The following is a 19,212-nucleotide window of genomic DNA, read 5'->3' on the forward strand; positions in this document are numbered from 1 at the left end:
TACTACTTCTAATGCATAACTTACTGCTTCTAAATGTTTCAGTGCTTAAAATAGTCACCATGTTTCAACACTACATGGTAATATGATTGAGGTACCATTGGGAAATACCATCCCCCAGTAATTCAAAGTGTTCAACTTGTCTAAAGAGCATTAATGAAATTTAATCCTAATTCGTTTATGGTGAAGGTTTCAAGTTCCAGGGAGATAATTCAGTGAAAAGTTGGGATCAAGTATCGAAGTAACGTGGACTTTTCTTTTAAAACACAGCAACAGATTTATTGAAAAATTTGCTGAAGTGTGGGATGTTAAATGAGGTTCAATTCTCCTAAAGAGAAGGGATCAAAGGATATTGCAGAAGGATGGGATTGATGTCCTTTGGAAAAGGATCGACTTAATGTCACTTTCCAGTAATTTGTGTTTCTACATCAACTGGACTTATTTTGCTTGAAGAAATTGCTGGGAAGGTAACATTAAATGTGTAAGCATTCTCGGCAGAGTCACTAATCGTGATTCGTCTCATTTCCAATCTTTGTTTTCGTGCTTTATGATTCAAGTGGGAAATTAAACACAAAACAACCACTTCAGTTTACCATCAAATTCAAAATATAACTTTTTAAAAATAATAAACTCTGTATTTCACTGTAGAACTCTGTGTAGCATGCAATGTTGAAATAATTAGTATTGCCTTCTAGTTGTTCAGAAACCTGAACCACAGGGGAATATATCGCATAATTAAAACCATTCTCTTCAACTCCTCGTCAAATACTTTTTTTTTAAACTATGACTAGTCCCTAGCAGTGTTTTGTTTTTCTATCACTTGGATATAAATCACTCACAACATAATTCTGAGTGTGGCTTTTAAGCATTGTTATACAATTCCAATTTAGCACTAATAGTCAGATTTCTTTATTTCAAAGTTTAGTATCTGTTCTGCGTAGCGCCATTAACTAGATCAGTCTTCAAGATTGGGCTTCATTGGACTTGCAAGAGATTTAGTCTTGACTCTCAGCCCAAGGCTGCTAATGTGGAGACCTGTGACTGAAGACTGCTGGAGCAACCACTGACTAATCCACATTACCATCTCATCAATCTTGCCCCAAACCAGCTGTGACAGAGAACTCTGCAGGAGACTCGATATTGCTGGAGCCAAAGACTCACCCGGGCAGTGCCTCACAGTCAACCTGGCAATGTCCAACATGCTAGAGCTGTAGTGTCCAGGGCACCTGGTCCATCCCAGTAACCATCAGCCAGCAGCTGCATGAAGACACTTGGCTCCTCAACCAGGAAACACCAAGACTGATTCAACGAGAATGATCAGGAGATCCCAGCATCCCCTAAATCACGAATGCAAGATGTTTCTGAAGTGCAGCTCCACCAAAACCTGTATGGGAGGAAACCAACCTTCAGAGAACTGGAAGCTGAGGTATAACAAAATAAACAGCTGTGATCTGGAGCACAGATGAATAGAAAGAAAACAGGAAGCTCAGTAACTCGCTGGCAGACACAATGATTCAGGCTTTTTCAACACAGAGTATTCAGGGACCTACTCTACAGAGTCAAAAAAAGGAAGAATTGCTCTCCAAAGATGGAAAGATTATAATGCAAGTGCTCTCAACGCCATCTCATGACACACTTCACTGCTATCTCTGTGCACCTCGAACCTGCTGTGATATCAAAGCCGTCCAACAGCTGGAAAACAACAAGGTCTGACACAGATGGAATCTCCTTGCTAAAGGATTAAAATATGAAGCTTGAAAGGGTTCAGAAGATTTGCAAGAATGGTGCCAGGGTTGGAGAGTTTAAGCAATAGGGAGACATTGAATTGTCTGGGTCTATTTTCCCTGGAGCATTGGAGACAGAGGGGTGACATTTAGGTTAATAAAAACATAATGGACATGGAGAGGGTAAGTAGGCAAGGTCTTTTCCACAGGATAGAGCAGACAAAACTAGAGCATTTCAGCAAGAGGGGAAAGATTTTGAAAGGGACTTAAGGGGCAGCTTTTTCACATGATGCGTGTATAACTGAGCTGCCTGAGGAAGTGGTGGAGGCTGGTACAATTACAACACTTTTAAAAGGCATCTCTGGATGGGTATATGAATAGGAAAGGTTTAGAGGAGTATATCCCAAATGCTGGCAAATGGGACTAGATTAGATTAATTTTAGGATATCATCTGGTCAGTACAGACAAGTTGGATCGAAGGGTCTGTTTCCATGTAGTACATCTCCATGACAGCCAAGTCTCTCCTGCTATGAATCAACAATGTTATCGCTCATATCTGGCAGGAAAAGAACATACTGGGAGATCCAAGATGCTGTAGTTGTAACATCTCCAAGAAAGGAGACCTGCTAACTGGAAGTTACTGAGATCTCCCTATTGACAACTGTAGGAAAGATCACTGGGAGAATCCTCTTTGACTAACTCTGTGGTTGAAGAGCTCTTTCCCGAGCCTGTGTGGCTTCTGCCTATCGAGAGACATGATCGACTTATTTTCGGTGCGAGAGAAATCAAAGGTGCAGGGAACAGCACTGACCTTATGGAAATTAATGACAGTTGTGTAATTAAATTAATGGAGCAATACATAGAATCATGTGACCGATTGAGCACAGGCTGAAAATAATGGTAGCACAATATGATAGGTTAGTCAAATCACATGACAAATGAGCAAATATTAAAGACAATGGTGGCATAATGTGATACTTCAAGTGTAAAGTAGAAGACAACTTGTGGCAGAAGATGATCTTAGTTTAGAAAGACAACACAAGCTAATGACACCAGATAAGAGCGGCAATTAGAAAAGTATAAAAAGTAGGAAGCCCCAAGAATTGGGGCAATCAGGAAGCTATTTTCTGATTGTCACAGCTTTTGTTTGCAAATGAAGTTTTTAACTTCAGAAATTCTGTGTCTCCTGGTGATTCTCACAGAGCATTCGGTACAAACTCTGCACAGCAACCTCCTGTGCGTGGCCACCTTCAGAGTGCTCTTTTCCTTCCAGACCTGGATGTTAACATTGTGGACTCCTATCAGGTGTGACTCTCTGCTGTATTGGAGCTGTACAACATGGAAACACCTTTCTGTCTAACTTGTCCATACTGACTAGGTATCGAAAATTGGTGTAGTCTCATTGCCAGCATTTGGTCCATATCCCTCTTAAACCCTTCCTATTCATGTATCCATTCCGATGCCTTTTAAATATTTATAATTGTACTTGCCTCCACTACTTCCTCTGACAGCTTATCCTATACACTGTTAGCTAGGAGGGATTGTGGGATATTCTCAAGTTTGGCTGTTCAGGCATCCATCATCATGACCTACTTCAGTGGATCCACTGCAGACACAATTCACGTGTGAACTGGGGTCAAGTGGGGCTGCATCACCACACTGATATGCTTCTCCATCTTCTGCACAGCACTGCCCTGCACCACCTGCCCTGCACCCCCAACCCTTCACCCAACGCCCCCCAAATCTCCATGAAGCACCCAACTGGAGTGGAGCTAAACCTGCTGGATAAATGGAAAACTGTTCAACCTTCGCCTTCACGGCAGAGTCAAGACCAACCCATCTTCTGTCATTCTTTAATTTGAAGACTGCATCTCAATGTCTGTGTGTCTGCAAACAGCAGAGGCTGAATTATAGTCCACCATTGTGTTCACTGAGGGGTATGAGAGATGAGTAAACTTCTGGAAAAATGAAGGTTCTTTACCAACCCACTCTTGTCACCTGACACTGCTCCACACACCACCACACCCCCCATAACCTCCCTTGACCATCAAAATCCACAGCAAGCCAATGGACAATGTTGATAATTCCCCGTAACTCAGAACTTCCTCTCAGTTCGAGCAGACATTGATGAAATCCGACATTGACTCCAATGCATCAGTGCAGCCTTCAGACACCTGAGAAACAGTATTTGAAGTCCATGACCTCCAATCCAGCATCAAGCTCTCAATCTACAGAGCAGCCATCGTCCCCACCCTCCCTGTGTGGATCAGAATCATGGACCATGTACAGCAGATACCTCAAATCCCTGGCGAATTATCATCGACTGTGGTGAGCACCCTCGCTTTGGTCAATAGTCCCATGATCTAGGCACAGGTCATCCATGAGGATCTGCAATGAGTGTGCCACATTGTCCACATGTCTGTTACAAGACTTCCTAAACAAGTGCTCTACCCTGAGCTCCACAATGGCAAGTGATCAGATACAGAAAATACCACCCTTGAAGCCTTCCTAAACAAATGTAGCCTCCCTACTGACTCATGGGAATCGCTTGCCCTGAATTAGACCATTCACCACTGCAGAATAACATTCCCCACACCACCCCAAAGACTATGACAAAAGCCTGCAAAGAATTGTTTTAAGAGGCAGAGGAATTGGCATGATCTAAACACTATATTCGAACTACATTCTAAACTGCACAATACATTTATTAATGTGGTTTGAGCTCCATTGAATGTTCCTGAGTGAAATTAAATCTTCTAGACCAAAGAAGTCGCAGGCTAGATCCATGAATGCTGCTATCAGTTGAGTTGAGAGTAAATGGTACCACAAGCAGCCGCTGGCTGTATAATTAGAAAGATTGCCAGGGTTCCATTTGTTGACTGTCATTACAGAAGTGTAGATGTGAAGAGGATTGGGTTCAGACGTGGTACCACGTGTGGCTGGTGGTTTGCTGTGCTGAATGAGGAAGTAGAGCAGCAAACCCAGCTCCAATAGTCAGTACCTTCATGAGAGGATGGAAACTTTTCCAGGGAATTATTCAGAAGGCTCTTTCAAAGACACATAGACACTGTGCCAAATGAACTGTAATTACCTTTGTCCTGGAGTCACTTTATAAGAAAATTTGCAATTTCTTTAAAATGTCCAGGGAACATTGAGAAGGTTCCTTCTTGAATCGCTGCTGTCCACGTGCTGTAGGGACTCTCATTTCCCTTAGGAAGGGAATTCTAGCGACATTGAGGAAACTGGGGAAGGGTTAAGCACTGAAATCCTGAGCAGCGTCTGTGACGGGCCTGATCAGTGCTAGGGGTGCTACAGTGCTTTCTACTCCAAGGGATTGTTGAGATTTTTGTTGGTTTTACACGTGTTATGAAAAGTTTTGAAGTAAATCAGTATAAAAGTAGAGTAAGTGTAATATAGACAGCTCAAGTATTCGTTGTTCTGATTATCTACTCCCAATGCCATTGTTATCACACAGGGTAAAGTGGCAATCTTAGCTTTCTGTCTAAATATTCCAAATGTACATACACCCATCCAGAAGGTGTCAGTGTATGAATAGGAAGGGTTTGGAGGGATATGGGCCAAGTGCTGGCAGGTGGGGCCAGATTAGATTAGGATATCTGGACGACATAGACAAGTTGGGTTCAAGGGTCTGTTTCCATGAGGTATATGTCTATGACTTTAATGGCCGTATGGTGGTGGGGCTTTCTTGAGGTCCCAAGATAATGGTAGTTGAGCTAGAGGCCTCTCTCCATATCACAAGATTTGTCCTACGAGAGTGTGTTTGCTGCCATATTTGTGGAAGAAAAATGCGAATGCCTGTAATCTTGTGAGCAAGTCTTTGTATTTGCTTTGTGTAATTTATAGTTCAAACAATGTTGCAAATTCTTATTTGATTTATGTTGATACTGACTCATTTTGCAATAGGTTTTTTTTTAAAAGTGAAATCTTGTTGGTAATTTGTTCACCTGCAGGTTGTTTGGTAAATGTGATGGTTTTTGTTTTACAGTATGAGGAGCTCTGCTAATAATCCAGCTCAGGAAAATATTTAGGTTGTAACCGCAATAGTCTGTAAACTAGTGCTGCTGCTGTCAGCTTCATATTGTTCAAGGTTTTAGTTGTCCTTTATCAGTCATTGGTAAAACCCACACAGTTTCGTCAAGGAGTCATTTTATGTTGTCACTCATTTTATTGTGGACTGTGTGGCCTTCTCCATGTTTATGATGGTTTGGATGTGAAATCTGTTCTTGGGTTAGATGCTGCGTAGAAGGAAGAAAGCCCCACCACCATACGGCCATTAAAGTCATAGACATATACCTCATGGAAACAGACCCTTGAACCCAACTTGTCTGTCGTCCAGATATCCTAATCTAATCTGGCCCCACCTGCCAGCACTTGGCCCATATCCCTCCAAACCCTTCCTATTCATACACCCATCCAGAAGCCTTTTAAATACTGCAATTGTACCAGCCTCCACCACATCCTGTGGCATCTCATTCCAAACACGTACCACCCTCTGCATGAAAATGTTGCCCCTTTAGGTCCCTTTTTATATCTGTTTCACCTCTGATCCTAAACCGATGCCCTCTAGTTTGGGACTCCCACCCCAGGGAAAAGACCTTGTCTATTTATCCTATCCATGCCCCTCATGATTTTATAAGGTTACCCCTCCACCTCTGCTCCAGGGAAAACAGCCCCAGTCTGATCAGCCTCTCACTATAGCTCAAATCCTCCAACCCTGGCAACATCCCTGTAAATTTTTTCCAAACCCTTTCAAGTTTCACAACTTTCTTCCAATAGGAAAGAGACCATTATAGCACACAATATTCCAAAAGTGGCCTTACCATTGTCCTGTACAGCGCAACATGACCTCTTAACTCCTATGCTCAATGCTTTGATCAATAATGGAAAGCATAACAAATGCCGCCTTCACTATCTACACGCGACTCCACTTTCAAGGAACTATGAACCCACACTCCAGGGTCTTTGTTTAGCAACACTCCCTAGGGCCTTATCATTTAAGTCCTGCTCTGATTTGCTTTTCCAAATTGCAGCACCTTGCATTCCTCTAACTTAAACTCCATCTGCCACATCTCGGCCCATTGTCCCATCTGGTCAAGATCCTGTTGTAATTTGAGGTAACCCTTTTTGCTGTCCAAGACACCTTCAATTTTGGTGTCATCTTCAAACTTACTAACTATACCTCTTATGCTCGCATCCAAATCATTTATATAAATGATGAAAAGCCGTGCACCCAGCACCGACCCTTGTGGCACTCCACTGGTTGCAGGCCTCCACTCTGGGAAAAACAACCCTCCACCACCCTCTGTCTTCTACCATTTTGAGCTAGTTCTGTATCCAAATGGCTAGTTCTCCCTGTATTCCAAGAGATCTAACCTTTGCTAATCGGTCTCCCAAGGGGAACCTTGTCAAATGCCTTACTGAAGTCCAAAAGGTAATGTCTACTGCTCTGCCGTCATCAATCCTCTTTTATTTCTTCAAAAAGTTTGATCAAGTTCATGAGACATGGTTTTCCATGCCCAAAGCCATGTTGACACTCTCATCAGTCCTTGCCTTTCCAAATGCATGTAAATCCTCCAACAACTTGCCCACCACTGATGTCAGGCTCATTGGTCTTGACCACCTTTCCTAAACAGTGGCACCATGTTTGCCAACCTCCAGTCTTCCGGCACCTCACCTGTGACTATCAATGACCAATATCTCAGCAAGGGGCCCAGCAATCACTTCCCTAGCTTCCCACAGAATTCTAGGGTACACCTGACCAGGTCCTGGGGATTTATCCACTTTTATGCTTTTCAGGTCATCCAGCACTGCCTCCTCTGTAATATGGACAATTTTTTTTCAAGATGTCACCATCTATTTCCCTACGTTCTATATCTTCCATGTCCTCCTTCACAATAAGTACTGATGCAAAATACGCATTTTAGTATCTTCCCTCCTCTCCTGTGTCTCCACATGTAGGCTGCCTTGTGGTATATGATGCTGGTGTGTGATTTTTATTTTAGATTTTGTCAGACTTTGTGCAAAGGCTTTTATCAGAATCAAATCCATTGTATCATTATTATTCATTGCTTCTGTCTGTAGCCAAGTGTCTGACCCTTACTTAAATGTTGCTGTACGAGAGGCTGGAGAGTACACTTAGCTATTTTGATGAGGGATAAATGCTGGTTTAACTCTGTTGGATAAGGTGGTGATGAACTTTTGCCTTGGGTCATTTCAATGTATTTGGTGGATTCACACCTAAGATGTTATAAAAGGACTTCCGGGATATTGACTCAGTAACACCTTAAAGAGCAGCGATGTATTTCCAAGCCAGGATGGTGTGGCAGAAATTGCTTGCAAGAGATACCATGGGGTAAGGTAAGAAATTAATGTGGCAAGTTTTGGTAAGAAATGGTGAGAGAACTCACTAGTAAAAAATGAGGTCTGCAGATGCTGGAGATCACAGCTGCAAATGTGTTGCTGGTCAAAGCACAGCAGGCCAGGCAGCATCTCAGGAATAGAGCTCACTAGGCCTAGTGGCAAGAAAAAGCTCCTCCAAAAAAAAGTCAATTAACCTGGGGCGGTGTTTGTAGAGGAATAAGACTGTGTTACTTTTCTGGGTCTGATTGTGAAGGAGCAAAAATGGCTTTTAGTAGAGTGATATGTGCTTCTTGTCAGATAGAGTTTAAGGGTTACTGCAGATTATATCTGCCATAAATACTGTTAATTGTGAATCTTATCAGATTGAATGGATCGGTTGGAGAGACAGTTAGAAGCAATGAAGAATTTGCAACAGTGTGTGATGGATGGCAGTTATAGGAAGAGAGGAAAGTATCGGATACAGTCACATAGATGGGTTAACTCTAGGAGAGGTAGGCAGCTAGTGCAAGAGTCTTTTGTGGCTATACCCATTTCAAACAGGTATGATAGACTCTCAGGGGAAAGTAGCACGAGCAGCCAAGTTCCTGGTATTGAGACTGGCTCTAATGCAACGAGGGTACGTTGGGTTCCAAGAGATCAATTGTGTTAGGGGGTCCTGTAGTCCGAGGTACAAACAGACACTTCTGTGGCTAGCAGAGAAAAATCAAAATGTTGTGTTGCTTCCCTGGTGCCAGGATCAAGGATGTTTGAGAGGGTACAGAATGTTCTCATGGGGGAGAGGGGCTAGCAAGAGGTCACTGTCCGCATTGGAACCAATGACATAGGAATGGAAAAGCTTGAGATTCTGAAGGGAGATTAGAGAGTTAGGCAGGAATTTAAAAAGGAGGTCCTCGAGTAGTAATATTTGGATTACTCCCGGTGCTATGAGCTAGTGAGGGCAGGAATAGGAGGATAGAGCAGATGAATGTATGGCTAAGGGGCTGGTGTATGGGAGAAGGATTTACGTTTTTGGATCATTGGAATCTCTATTTGGGTAGAAGTGACCTGTACAAGAAGGACTGATTGCACCTAAATTGGAAGGGGACCAATATACTGGCAGGGATATTTTGCTAGAGCTGCTCGGGAGGATTTAAACTAGTAAGGTGGGGGGACCCCGGGAGATAATGAGGAAAGAGGTCAATCTGAGAAGGGTACAGTTGAGAACAGAAGTGAGTCAAACAGTCAGGGCAGGCAGGGACAAGGTAGGACTAATAAATTAAACTGCATTTATTTCAATGCAAGGGGCCTAACAGGGAAGGCAGATGAACTCCGGGCATGGTTACTAACATGGGACTGGGATATCATAGCAATTACAGAAACATGGCTCAGGGATGGGCAGGACTGGCAGCTGAATGTTCCAGGATACAAATGCTACAGGAAGGATAGAAAGGAAGGCAAGAGAGGAGGGGAGTGGTGTTTTTGATAAGGGATAGCATTACAACTGTGCTGAGGGAGGATATTCCTGGAAATACATCCAAGGAAGTGATTTGGGTGGAACTGAGAAATAAGAAAGGGATGATGACATTATTGGGATTGTATTATAGCCCCCCCTAATAGTCAGAGGGAAATTGAGAAACAAACTTGTAAAGAGATCTCTGCTATCTGCATGAATAATAGGGTAGTTATGGTAGGGGATTTTAACTTTCCAAACATAGACTGGGACTGCCATAGTGTTAAGTGTGTACAAAAAATTCTGATTCAGTATGTGGATGTACCTACTGGAGAAGGTGCAAAACTTCACCTACTCTTGGGAAATAAGGCAGGGCAGGTGACTGAGGTGTCGGTGTCAGTGGGGGAGCACTTTGGGGCCAGCGATCATAATTCTATTATTAAAATAGTGATGGAAAAGGAGAGACCAGATCTAAAAGTTGAAGTTCTAAATTGGAGAAAGGCAGATTTTGACAGTATTAGGTTAGAACTTTCGATAACTGATTGGAGGCAGATGTTTACAGGTAAAGGAATGGCTGGAAAATGGGAAGCCTTCAGAAATGAGATAACAAGAATCTAGAGAAAGTATATTCCTGTCAGGGTGAAAGGAAAGGCTGGTCGGGTCGGGATAGGGAATGCTGGATGACTAAAGAAATTGAGGGTTTGGTTAAGAAAAAGAAGGAAGCCTATGGAAGGTATAGACAGGATAGATCAAGTGAATTCTTGGAGTATAAAGGAAGTAGGAGTATACTTAAGAGGGAAATCAGGAGGGCAAGAAGGGGACATGAGGTAGCTTTGGCAAATAGAATTAAGGAGAATCCAAAGGGTTTTTACAAATACATTAAGGACAAAAGGGTAACTAGGGAGAGAATAAGGCCCCTCAGAGATCAGCAAGGCGGCCTTTGTGTGGAGCCACAGAAAACGGAAGAGATACTAAATGAATATTTTGTATCAGTATTTGCTGTGGAAAAGGATATGGAAGATATAGACTGTAGGGAAATAGATGGTGACATCTTGCAAAATGTCCAGATTACAGAGGAGGAAGTGCTAGATATCTTGAAATGGTTAAAGGTAGATAAATCCCCAGGACCTGATCAGGTGTACCCTAGAATTCTGTGGGAAGCTAGAGAAGTGATTGCTGGGCCTCTTGCTGAGACATTTGTATTTTTTTTATAGATATTTTTATTGGGAATTTAACATTTTGACAAATTTACAAAAATAAGCAGAATTTTCAAGCACAAACATTAATATAAAAAATAGATCTTAAATATATAATCATCAAAATTCAACTAATCCACAATCATCCAGAGTGTATAGTTGAGTCGCTTACATCCTTCAAATAAGAGAAAATGTTCTCTAATACACTCATAACAGTATGATAAAAAGGAAGCTATTTCCAAACAATAAGAACAAACAAAAAAAAAATTAAACATGTTTGAATGGAGATCTTCCCCCTTGTTCTCAGGGGGCCTTACTACCTTTCCAACGTTCCACCATATCCTCTCCCAAACAGTGTCCCACCCTCGACCCGGGCGCTCCTTAATAGGATTTAGATATAATACCGAGCTAGAGTTAACAGTGAGCGCCGCACCCCCACCCCTCCCCACCCATACCTGAGTATATCTAATAGCATCAATGCCACGTACAAACACATATAACTATAAAATTACAACTCCAACAGATTACAGTTAAGTATAATAACATAGCAAGGAAGACAACCCCGCTCCCAGAGGCAAAAGTAAAGTAGAATAAAGTATCCATTTCTCCCCACGGAGTGTGGGAGAGGCAAGCCAACATAAATTGTCTCTTACGATTTATTTAACTGAGTCTAAAAGTTTCTTGGCCTCTTCCGATGATCTAAAATTATGCTCGGATCCTTCGTGGGTAAAGCATAACGTCGCTGGGTAGCGTAAGGTGTATTGAATATCTAAGTCCCTTAAACATTTCTTCACCTCATCAAATGCCTTCCTTCTTCATGCCAAAGCCGGGGAGAAGTCCTGAAATAACATAATCTTGGATCCTTCATGAATCATAGCTTTAGGATCCTTTCCAAGCTTTCTGGAGGCATCCAGGAGTATCTGCCTCTCCCGATAACTCTGCAGCCGGAACAAGACCGGGCGTGGGCGCTGGTTTGGGCCAGATCCGCGTACTGCGACCCGGTAGGCCCACTCCACCCTTACCCGGTCAGTTTCAGCCCCCAGGTTTAAAAGCTGGGGCAGCCATCGCTCCAGAAATACTACTAACTGTTCTTTCCCTTCTTGCTCTTGAAGGCCCAGCAACCGAATATTTTTTCTCCGATTTCTGTTGTCAATATTATCCATGTAGATTTCAAAGGCCCTGATTCTCTGCTCCAGAGCTCGCACCTGTTCTGCAGCTGTTTGAGCTGCAGCCTCGGAGGTCGTGGCCTTTAGTTCCGCCCCCTCCACTCGGCCCTGCAGCTCCTCCATGGTTTGATTCTGTTTCTGCAGCTTTTCTTCGAATGCATTCCATCTCTGTCTGGATTCTGCGATGAAATTGACGAGTGTCGATTCCAATCTAGCAATCATCTCTACAAGGCCTGTTTTTACATCAGCTGCAGCCGGAGGAGAGGAGGGTGGGGGAGGGGTCTTTGTTTTCTGAGAGCTGCGGGGTCCCTTTGATTTACTCATTATCCACTCAGTATTAGACTATTTAAATATAATATTCAGCAGCTAATTAAGATTAAAGAAATTTTTTGGGTGGTTTGGCAAGTGTGGTGGGGGCAGGAAACCCACTTTACCCAGGTTTTGGGAAGGGCTCTGTAGACTCAGACTTGCTGAGTCACCGCCATCTTGGATCTCCCCTCCCATTTGTATCATTGATAGTCATAGGTGAGGTGCCGGAAGACTGGAGGTTGGCAAATGTAGTGCCACTTTTTAATGGTGGTAAGGACAAGCCAGGGAACTATAGACCGGTGAGCCTGAGGTCAGTGGTGAGCAAGTTGTTGGAGGGAATCCTGAGGGACAAGATGTGCATGTATTTGGAAAGGCAAGGACTGATTAGGGATAGTCAACATGGCTTTGTGCATGGGAAATCATGTCTCGCAAACTTGATTGAGTTTTTTTTTGAAGAAGTAACAAAGAGGATTGAGGGCAGAGCAGTAGATGTGATCTGTGTGGATTTCAGTAATGGTGTTCGACAAGGTTCCCCTTGGGAGACTGATTAGCAAGTTTAGATCTTACAGAATACAGAGAGAACTAGCCATTTGGATACAGAACTGGCTCTAAAGTAGAAGACCTTGGAGCTTACACCTTGGTGTAGCTAGAGAGTTGTTTTTCAGACTGGAGGCCTATGATGAGTGGAGTGCACAAGGATCGGTGCTGGGTCCTCTACTTTTTCATTGACATAAATGATTTGGATGTGAGCATAAGAGGTAAGTTAGTAAGTTTGCAGATGACATCAAAATTGGAGATGTAGTGAACAGCAAAGAAGGTTACCTCAGATTACAACACGATCTGGACCAGATGGGCCAATGGGCTGAGAAGTGGCAGATGGAGTTTAATTCACATAAATGTGAGGTGCTGCATTTTGGGAAAGCAAATCTTAGCAGGACTTGTACACTTAATGGTAAGGTCCTAGGAAGTATTGCTGAACAAAGAGACCTTGGAGTGCAGGTTCATAGCTCCTTGAAAGTGGAGTCGCAGATAGATTGGATAGTGAAGAAGGCGTTTGCTATGCTTTCCTTTATTGGTCAGAGTATTGAGTACAGGAGTTGGGAGGTCATGTTGCGGCTGTACAGGATATTGATTAGGCCACTGTTGGTTTATTGAGTGCAATTCTGGGCTCCTTCCTATTGGAAAGATATTGTGAAACTTGAAAGGGTTCATAATATTTAGATAGATGTTGTCAGAGTTGGAGGATTTGAACTATGGGGAGAGGCTGAACAGGCTGGGCCTGTTTTCCCTGGAGCATCGGAGGCTGAGGGGTGTTCTTAAAGAGGCTTACAAAATTGAGGGACGTGGATTGGGTAAATAGGCAAAGTCTTTTCCCTGGGGTGGGGGCCTCCAGAACTAGTGGGCATAGGCTTAGGGTGAGAGGGGAAAGATATAAAAGAGACCTAATGGGCAACTTTTTCACACAGAGGGTGGTATGTATATGGAATGAGCTGCCAGAGGAAGTGGTAGAGGCTGGTACAATTGCAACATTTAAGAGGCATTTGGACGGGTATATGAATAGGAAGGGTTTGGAGGGATATGGGCCGGGTGCTGGCAGATGGGACTAGATTGGGTTGGGATATCTGGTCGACATGGACGGATTAGACTGAAGGGTCTGTTTCCATGCTGTACATCTCTATGACTCTAAAACATAAGATTTTCTCCAGGACTCCATAATATAGCCATCACTTAGCCACAGTAAGGTTGGGGCCAGGGCACAACCCTAACAGATGCACTGCTAAACTCCTTCTCTTAATTGGTAATAAAGGGTTATGGAAGCTACTTTCAGAAATTATGGAAACGGGAATTAATTTTTAAATCCATTTGAACCTGGTTACGTCTTGGAAAATTTGTCACATTCCACACTTTTTGAAAAAAAAGCAAGTTGCTTGCTTGTTTTGAAGTATTTAGTTTGTTGCTTGTTTTGAATATTTAGTGTTCCGATAACTACTCAGTTAATTGTGGAGATTTAGTTGTTGATATATCCTTGAATACTTGCTCCATTTAATATGAACTAAGGCACAACGATGAAAGGAGATTTTCAGATTTGCTTACTGGTTTATTGAACCCAGCTGAGACAACAACAGGCAATGAGCATTGCAATTGGGAATGAAGGGTTATGGGGGAAAGGTGGGAGAGTGGAGTTGAGAATTATTATCAATCATGATCTCACTGAATAGAGGAGCACATGTGATGGGCTGAGTGGCCTACTTCTGTTCCTACACACATTAGCCTCCATGTCTTAACAGCCAAGGAGAGAGAAATTGAGCAGGACTCCAGTCTGTGACCTTTATCCAGTGCACTTGCAGTAAATACAATCTGCATATGACTGATACCATTGACTATGATCAAATTTCCCACAAGATTGACAAACGGCGTGAAATTTTACACTTGCAAAGGATTCTGGAATCTTAATAGGTTCAATGAATGCCAAGAACTTTGTCAAATGTGATGATAAAGCCTTTCTTTTTGTTTTAAACAGTATTCTAGTGTTGTACCACATGCTTACCTGGGGTTTAGCTGTCCTGCTATTGGTTGAAGGTGTAGCCATGCTCTATTATCCATCCATTTCCAGGTTAGTAACTTCAGGAATTCGATACAACTTGCTCGGTTCTGACTCACGGCCTTCAAAAATCTGATTCACTGCAGAAAATGCTTTTTCTTCCTTCTCCCCAATATTGTCTAATACTAATGTATATTCAGAAGCTCACGTTCCTGAAAAAGCAATAGTGAAATTGTAACCCTTGGCTCCCCTTTTAAAATATATTTAGTGGAAGGGATGGCTTTCACGATTTTTGACAATGCTCAAAAATTAGTCGACATGTGAATGTAAATTGAAGTAATAGAGAGACCACATCATCCTGTGCTACTAATGTAAAACTTGAATTGGGCTTAGTTTTTGAAGTTCTGTGCCATGGTAACTCTTCTCTGTAATACAGCATCATTGCCTCATGATGTTTATGATAGACAGACAGAAAAGTACCTATATTGAATTCAAGGTGATTAATATGAACTTGAATCTTTCCCAGCTGTGAGAATGGACTGGAACATGCAATCCCTCACTACATCACGACCTACATACCTATGTTGCTCGTTCTGCTTGTAAATCCCATCCTGTTTGGGAAAGCTGCATCTGCAGGTATGACTTGCACAAATATTGCTCAACATTACTTTCATATTTTCACTCTGTCGAGCTTAAAAGGTGAAACACAATGGTTACTATAGCCATGCATTTTAAAAGTTCTTCCAAGTTACTGGTTTATACTCATATCTCATTGGAAGTCAACAATAGGTAGCAGCACTGCAATGGGCTCTGTGTCCATGGTTTAAACATAGGGAAGCAGTCCTGGTGATGGCTAGTCCATCCCTTCATAAAACTATAAGACATGGGAGCAGAAGTGCACAATTTGGTCCTCCACCACCAATCAGAGAGATTGGGTCTAATCTGATAATCTTCAACTCCACTTTCCTGCTTTAACCCTCTGTTTTTCCCCTTATTCATGCTGTCCTGCTGAAATCGTTTGCCGGGATGTTGGGCTAGTGCAGTGCACCTCATTGTTGATTTTTGTCCGACAGCACTCATTTGCAAGCTCCTTGTGTGAATAATGTCAAAATGCATGATATGGTTTTCACCCAGGGAGGTGCAATCCAGTAAGAAAGCAACATCATCAGAGATATCAGGCTCAGCTCTCTCATCTCACATACAGACAGGGGCAGAAATAGTGTTTGTTATGAAGCTTGCATCGTTGCAAAAGATACATCATTTAATATTGCCTATCTTTGCCATTCCCAACAACATGAAACCAAGCTTTAAAAGCCCTAGAGTGTTTTCCTCTTTTTTTTTTGTGATTTTTTTTTCACGCTTGAATCTGCATAGTCATCTTGTAATATGGTGTATAGGAACTGTGTAACCCATGACAACCGATGTGCTTACAATGTTATGGATGAATGAAAATGGAAATCATGTGATTCATAACCTCCATAACTAGTGATTACTCGAGGGGAACCAGTGCCTCAAAATGAAAATGCCAAAAGTATGCATGCATTGGGCATCTTATTGTGATTGGCCCTCAGTGTCAGCTAATACTTTACATGGGGCCAGATTGCTTAAGTATCTTTAACTGTACATGAGGTGAATGTTTTATTTAAGTATCTGGAGTGGGTGATGGGCACTGACTTATCTATGCAATGGGGTGAGTGAATACTACAGAAAGTTATTTTCATTATTGGTTTGGGTGAGGGCCAGTTGACGGTTGGTCAACAGCATGAACTTATTTAAGGATTCAATCATCCTCTTTTTAATTTAATTCATAAGCACCATCATGTGAAATACATTCATTCACTAAAGAAACCTTGTGATGACATTGGCATTTGCAACACTCTCAATACTGCTCTGTTATCACTGCCGCTGGATTTCAGTCTGCCAATTGCACTATTGAAAAGTTGTTTAAATTCAAATGGTTTGAAACTTCATCTGTTTGTGATAGAATTCACATTTTTAAGTGTATTATTGCATCAGGTTCAAGGGAAATACATTTTATTTTTCAGTTGCCTCACTCTTGAAGGGAAGGCAAGGCATATATACAGAAAATGAAAGGCGTTTGGGGACTCAGATTAAATTAAGATTTTTCAAGATTCTGCTTGTATTTATTATTTGGTAAGGCCCAGTTATGTATTTGAGAATTGCTAATATCAAATGCTGAAACTAAATTACCTGATTCTATTTGTTTTTCTTTAAATATGAAATAGCGATAAGCATGTTTAATTGTGGTGTTAGATACTAATATCTTTAAACCTTATTCAAGGTTGTGAATTGAGTCATAGTTCATTTGCTCCTTCATTCCTGCTCCCCTAATGACTGACTGACTGACTATAACTTAAATCCATATACTTTAATAACTTTACCAAATATAAAACCTACATCAAATGCATCTTTTGAAAATTTTCAATTGAGCTGTATAGGTTCACAAAGCAGGAACCCATACCCAATACTTTAACTAATTATGAAATCATGGAGTCTTACAGCATGGAAACAAACCCTTTTTATCCAACTCCTCCATTCTGACCAAGTTTCCTAAATGAAACTAGTCTCACTTGCCTGTGTTTGGCCCATATACCTCTAAACATTTCCCATTCATGCACCTGTTCAAATGTCTTTTTAAATGTTGTAATTTTGTTCACTTCCTACAAACATGCCTAGGCTGTTTTTGTTTTTTCCATTCATGGGATGTGGATGTTGCTGACTAGGTCAGTCCTGACTGCCCATCCTCCGTTCCATTTGAGAAAGTGTTGGTGAGCTGCTTTCTTGAACTGTTGCTATAGGTCCACGTGCAATAGGCTGACCCACAATTCTGTTAGAGAGGGAATTCCAGGATTTTGACTTCGTGTCGGTGAAGGAATCGCAATATATTTCCAAGTCCGGATGGTGAGTGGCTTAGATGAGAACTTTCAGGCAGTGGTATTCACATGTACCTGCTACCTTTCTAGATGAATTTGTTCTTGGGTGTTTGGAAGGTGCTGTCTGAGGAGCTTTGCTGAATTTCTGCAGTGCATCTTGTAGATAGCACGCACCCACTGCTGCTACTGAATGTCAATAGTGGGAATAAGTGGATGTTTGTAGATGTGGTGCCAATCAAGCGGGATTGATAAAATGTTGATAAAATTGCTCTCATCCAGGCAAGTGGGGAGTTTTCCTTCGTGGTCCTGATTTGTCCTTTGTAAATGGTGGACGGATATTTAAGTTTCAGGTGGAGCAGTTCTCATTGCGAGATTCTTACCTTTTGACTCCAGTACTTATATCACTGACCAGAAACTGAACAGTCATATTTATCTAGGGTAACCCAAAGGATGTTGATCGTGAGGGACTTTGTGTTAGTGATGTCATTGAATGTCAGTCGTCCACAGTTAGATTCTCTCTCGTTGAAAATGGCCGTTCCCTGGTACTGGTGTGCTACTTGACCTAAGCCTGGATATTGTCCAGGTTTTGCTGCTTTTGTATTTGAGGAGTTGTGGATGGTGCTGAGCATTGCGCAGTGATCAGTGACCTCATGATGGTGGGAAGATAGAAGGTGGTTGGGCCTCGGACACTATCTTGCAGGGATTCTGGAGCTGGGAGGACTGACTTCCAACAACTGCAATCTCCTTTTTGTGCACATTGACTGACTCCAGTTTTTGTAGAGCTCCTTGATGCCATACTCTGGCAAATTCAGCCTTGATATCAAATGACACCCGCATCCTGGGAATCACAGAATCTCTACAGTGTGGAAGCAGGGTCATTCAGCCTATCAAATCTACACCAACCCTCCGAGCAGCCCACCCAGACGCACCCCTCTACCCTATCCCTGTAGCCCTGCATTTCCCATGGCTAACCCACCTAGCCTGCTCATCCCTGGACACTGTGGGCAATTTAGTATGGACAATCCACCTAACCTGCACGTCTTTGGACTGTTTTGATTGTTTTGATCTTTTCAAGTGTTATTCCAAGTACCTTTTCTAAAGGTTGTGACTTTACCTGCCTCAACTACCCTCTCAGACTGCATTCCAGATCCCACCACCCTCTGAGTGAAATTCCTTTTCCTCAAATCCCTTCAAACTTCCTGCCTTTTGCTTTAACCTTATGCCCCCTTGATCTTGACCCTTTGGCTAAGAGGAACAGCTGTGTTCTATTTTTTCTTCCCATGCTCTTCATAATGTTAACCAGTTGTATAAAGTCCCCTATCCTTCATCAGTCTTCTCTGCTCATAAGACAACAGCCCAAGCTTATCCAGCCTCTCTTCACAGCTAAGAAGCTCCATCCCAGGGACTGTTCTGGTGAATCAACTCTGCACCCTTCACCATGGCGCTCACCTGCCCAGTGGAGCAATGATCTGGTCCATTTACCTCCTTCAATCTGTACTGTTTTTAAAAAAGAAACTGGCCCTCCATCTCCTTTTTTGTTTGCATCTGACGTACCCATCACTCAAGACATGGTT

At 42.3% G+C, this 19,212-nt stretch overlaps 1 protein-coding gene across 1 annotated transcript in view; it reads left to right on the forward strand.

The window, feature by feature from the left end:
- Positions 1–19,212, forward strand: part of gpr143 (G protein-coupled receptor 143) — a 56,223-nt gene that overhangs the window by 23,143 nt on the left and 13,868 nt on the right. Inside the window, exons 4-6 of the mRNA XM_060826988.1 lie at positions 14,724–14,816; positions 15,271–15,380; positions 16,790–16,898. Coding sequence (XP_060682971.1) covers positions 14,724–14,816; positions 15,271–15,380; positions 16,790–16,898 — 312 coding nt within the window. The remainder of the gene's footprint in view (positions 1–14,723; positions 14,817–15,270; positions 15,381–16,789; positions 16,899–19,212) is intronic.

Source organism: Hemiscyllium ocellatum, chromosome 6 (genome assembly GCF_020745735.1).
Source record: "Hemiscyllium ocellatum isolate sHemOce1 chromosome 6, sHemOce1.pat.X.cur, whole genome shotgun sequence".
In the NCBI taxonomy this organism is placed as follows: Eukaryota; Metazoa; Chordata; class Chondrichthyes; order Orectolobiformes; family Hemiscylliidae; genus Hemiscyllium; species Hemiscyllium ocellatum.